The sequence below is a fragment of the Tupaia chinensis genome, unplaced genomic scaffold (genome assembly GCF_000334495.1).
Source record: "Tupaia chinensis unplaced genomic scaffold, TupChi_1.0 Scaffold000496_1, whole genome shotgun sequence".
Classification (NCBI taxonomy): domain Eukaryota; kingdom Metazoa; phylum Chordata; class Mammalia; order Scandentia; family Tupaiidae; genus Tupaia; species Tupaia belangeri.
The window spans coordinates 263,790-265,151 of record NW_006160008.1 but is presented as its reverse complement, the minus strand read 5'-3'; the positions used below and the strand labels follow the sequence as shown (position 1 = coordinate 265,151).

The window sequence follows — 1,362 nt, the reverse complement described above, 5'->3', positions numbered from 1 at the left end:
ACCTGAGAATGCAGGGGCTCGCAAGCACCGAGAGCCTTCGGCAGCACGGAGTGGAGAGCGGGCTCCTGCGGGGCTACTCCGCCGCGGGCAGGCACCCGGAGGACAGCAGCCAGCAGCCTGGCGAGCGTGACCCAGCAGGTCACCCCCCGGCTCCAGAGCCTCCAGGCCAGTCCCTCGAGGGTAACAAGGAGGAGCTCTGATGGTGCCCTCCCAGGCTGTGGGCACAGGGACGGGGCTTCCCCCCGCCCCCAGTCCACGGCAGCCTCCTCTTTCCTCGTGCCTCATTTTCCCACCAGTGTGAGTGCCAGAGACCCCAGAGGTCATCGCACGGACCACACCAAAGCTGTCCACCCCCCCACCGGTCCCTGGGTGCCCAGGTGGTGGGCTCAGATACCCTCTGCCAGGTGGGAGCGGCTTCCACAGCCCAGTTCGTGTCACTGAGCCCCAGGCTGGCCCCAGCCTGTCCCCTCTCGAGTGCCCGTCTTTTCCTTTTCCTTCCAGTCTGCTCTCCTGGTGGCCCTGAGGCCAAAACCCACCCTCGTCTTCATGAGGGTTTGTGGCAGACACTTTAAAGCAAAAGCCCGAATATCCTCACCCACCCCAACAAGCAGGCGGGGTTGTTGCCCCTGGACTACTGTGAAGGCACGGGCTCGGAGATGCCGGAGATGCCGAGTGCTTCTCAGGGCCCCAGCCAGGGTCCCCGTGTGTGCTCCGTGCTTCCCACCCGCTGCTGCGCCCACTGCTGCATCACGCTGCCTTGCCCCTCTGCGTGTCCCTGTCACAGCAGCGTTTGGACTTCGCTGCAGAACCAGGGAGCCTAGCATACCATCCTCGGTATAGGCCCAGTGCGCTGTCATTGGGTGGAGGTAGGACAGCCCTCTGCAAAGCCATCTTATTGCAGTAGGTTTCTTCCTGAGCTGCAGAGCTCAGAGCTGCTCTCTCCCCAGGACTGCCACCCCCGACTAATCTCTGACCCCTTCCGTCCCTGCTCTGTGGCATCCTGAACCATGCCCTGCCCCGGGTCTAGCTTTAGGAAATTGTCATCCTCCTGCACCCCCGCCGTCAGCACCCTGGGCCCGCCATGTGCACGGAGATATGCACACTTAGGGAAACGAGGATGGACTTAGCCCTCGGCTCCCTGAGCCGCTCCGGCCCCTCAGGTCCTTCTGCACCAGGATCCTGCACTTTCCCATCAGGCATTTCAGTTCGTTTATCAATGAGAAAGCCACAGGGAAGCATCTGTACAGAGTCATGGTGACGCTTCAAAGCCCAGAGTCACAGGGGACAGCATTCTTCGAGTACTCACTCAGAAGTCCAGGGACACAGGGACACAGGCATCCCAGAGCCAAACCCCTCTCTTGG

At 62.2% G+C, this 1,362-nt stretch overlaps 1 protein-coding gene across 1 annotated transcript in view; it reads left to right on the top strand.

The window, feature by feature from the left end:
• The window catches only part of FOXRED2 (FAD dependent oxidoreductase domain containing 2), a 20,150-nt gene extending 19,932 nt beyond the window's left edge, over positions 1-218 (top strand). Inside the window, exon 10 of the mRNA XM_006156512.3 lies at positions 92-218. Coding sequence (XP_006156574.1) covers positions 92-200 — 109 coding nt within the window. The 3' untranslated portion in view covers positions 201-218. The remainder of the gene's footprint in view (positions 1-91) is intronic.
• The last annotated feature ends 1,144 nt before the right edge of the window (positions 219-1,362 follow it).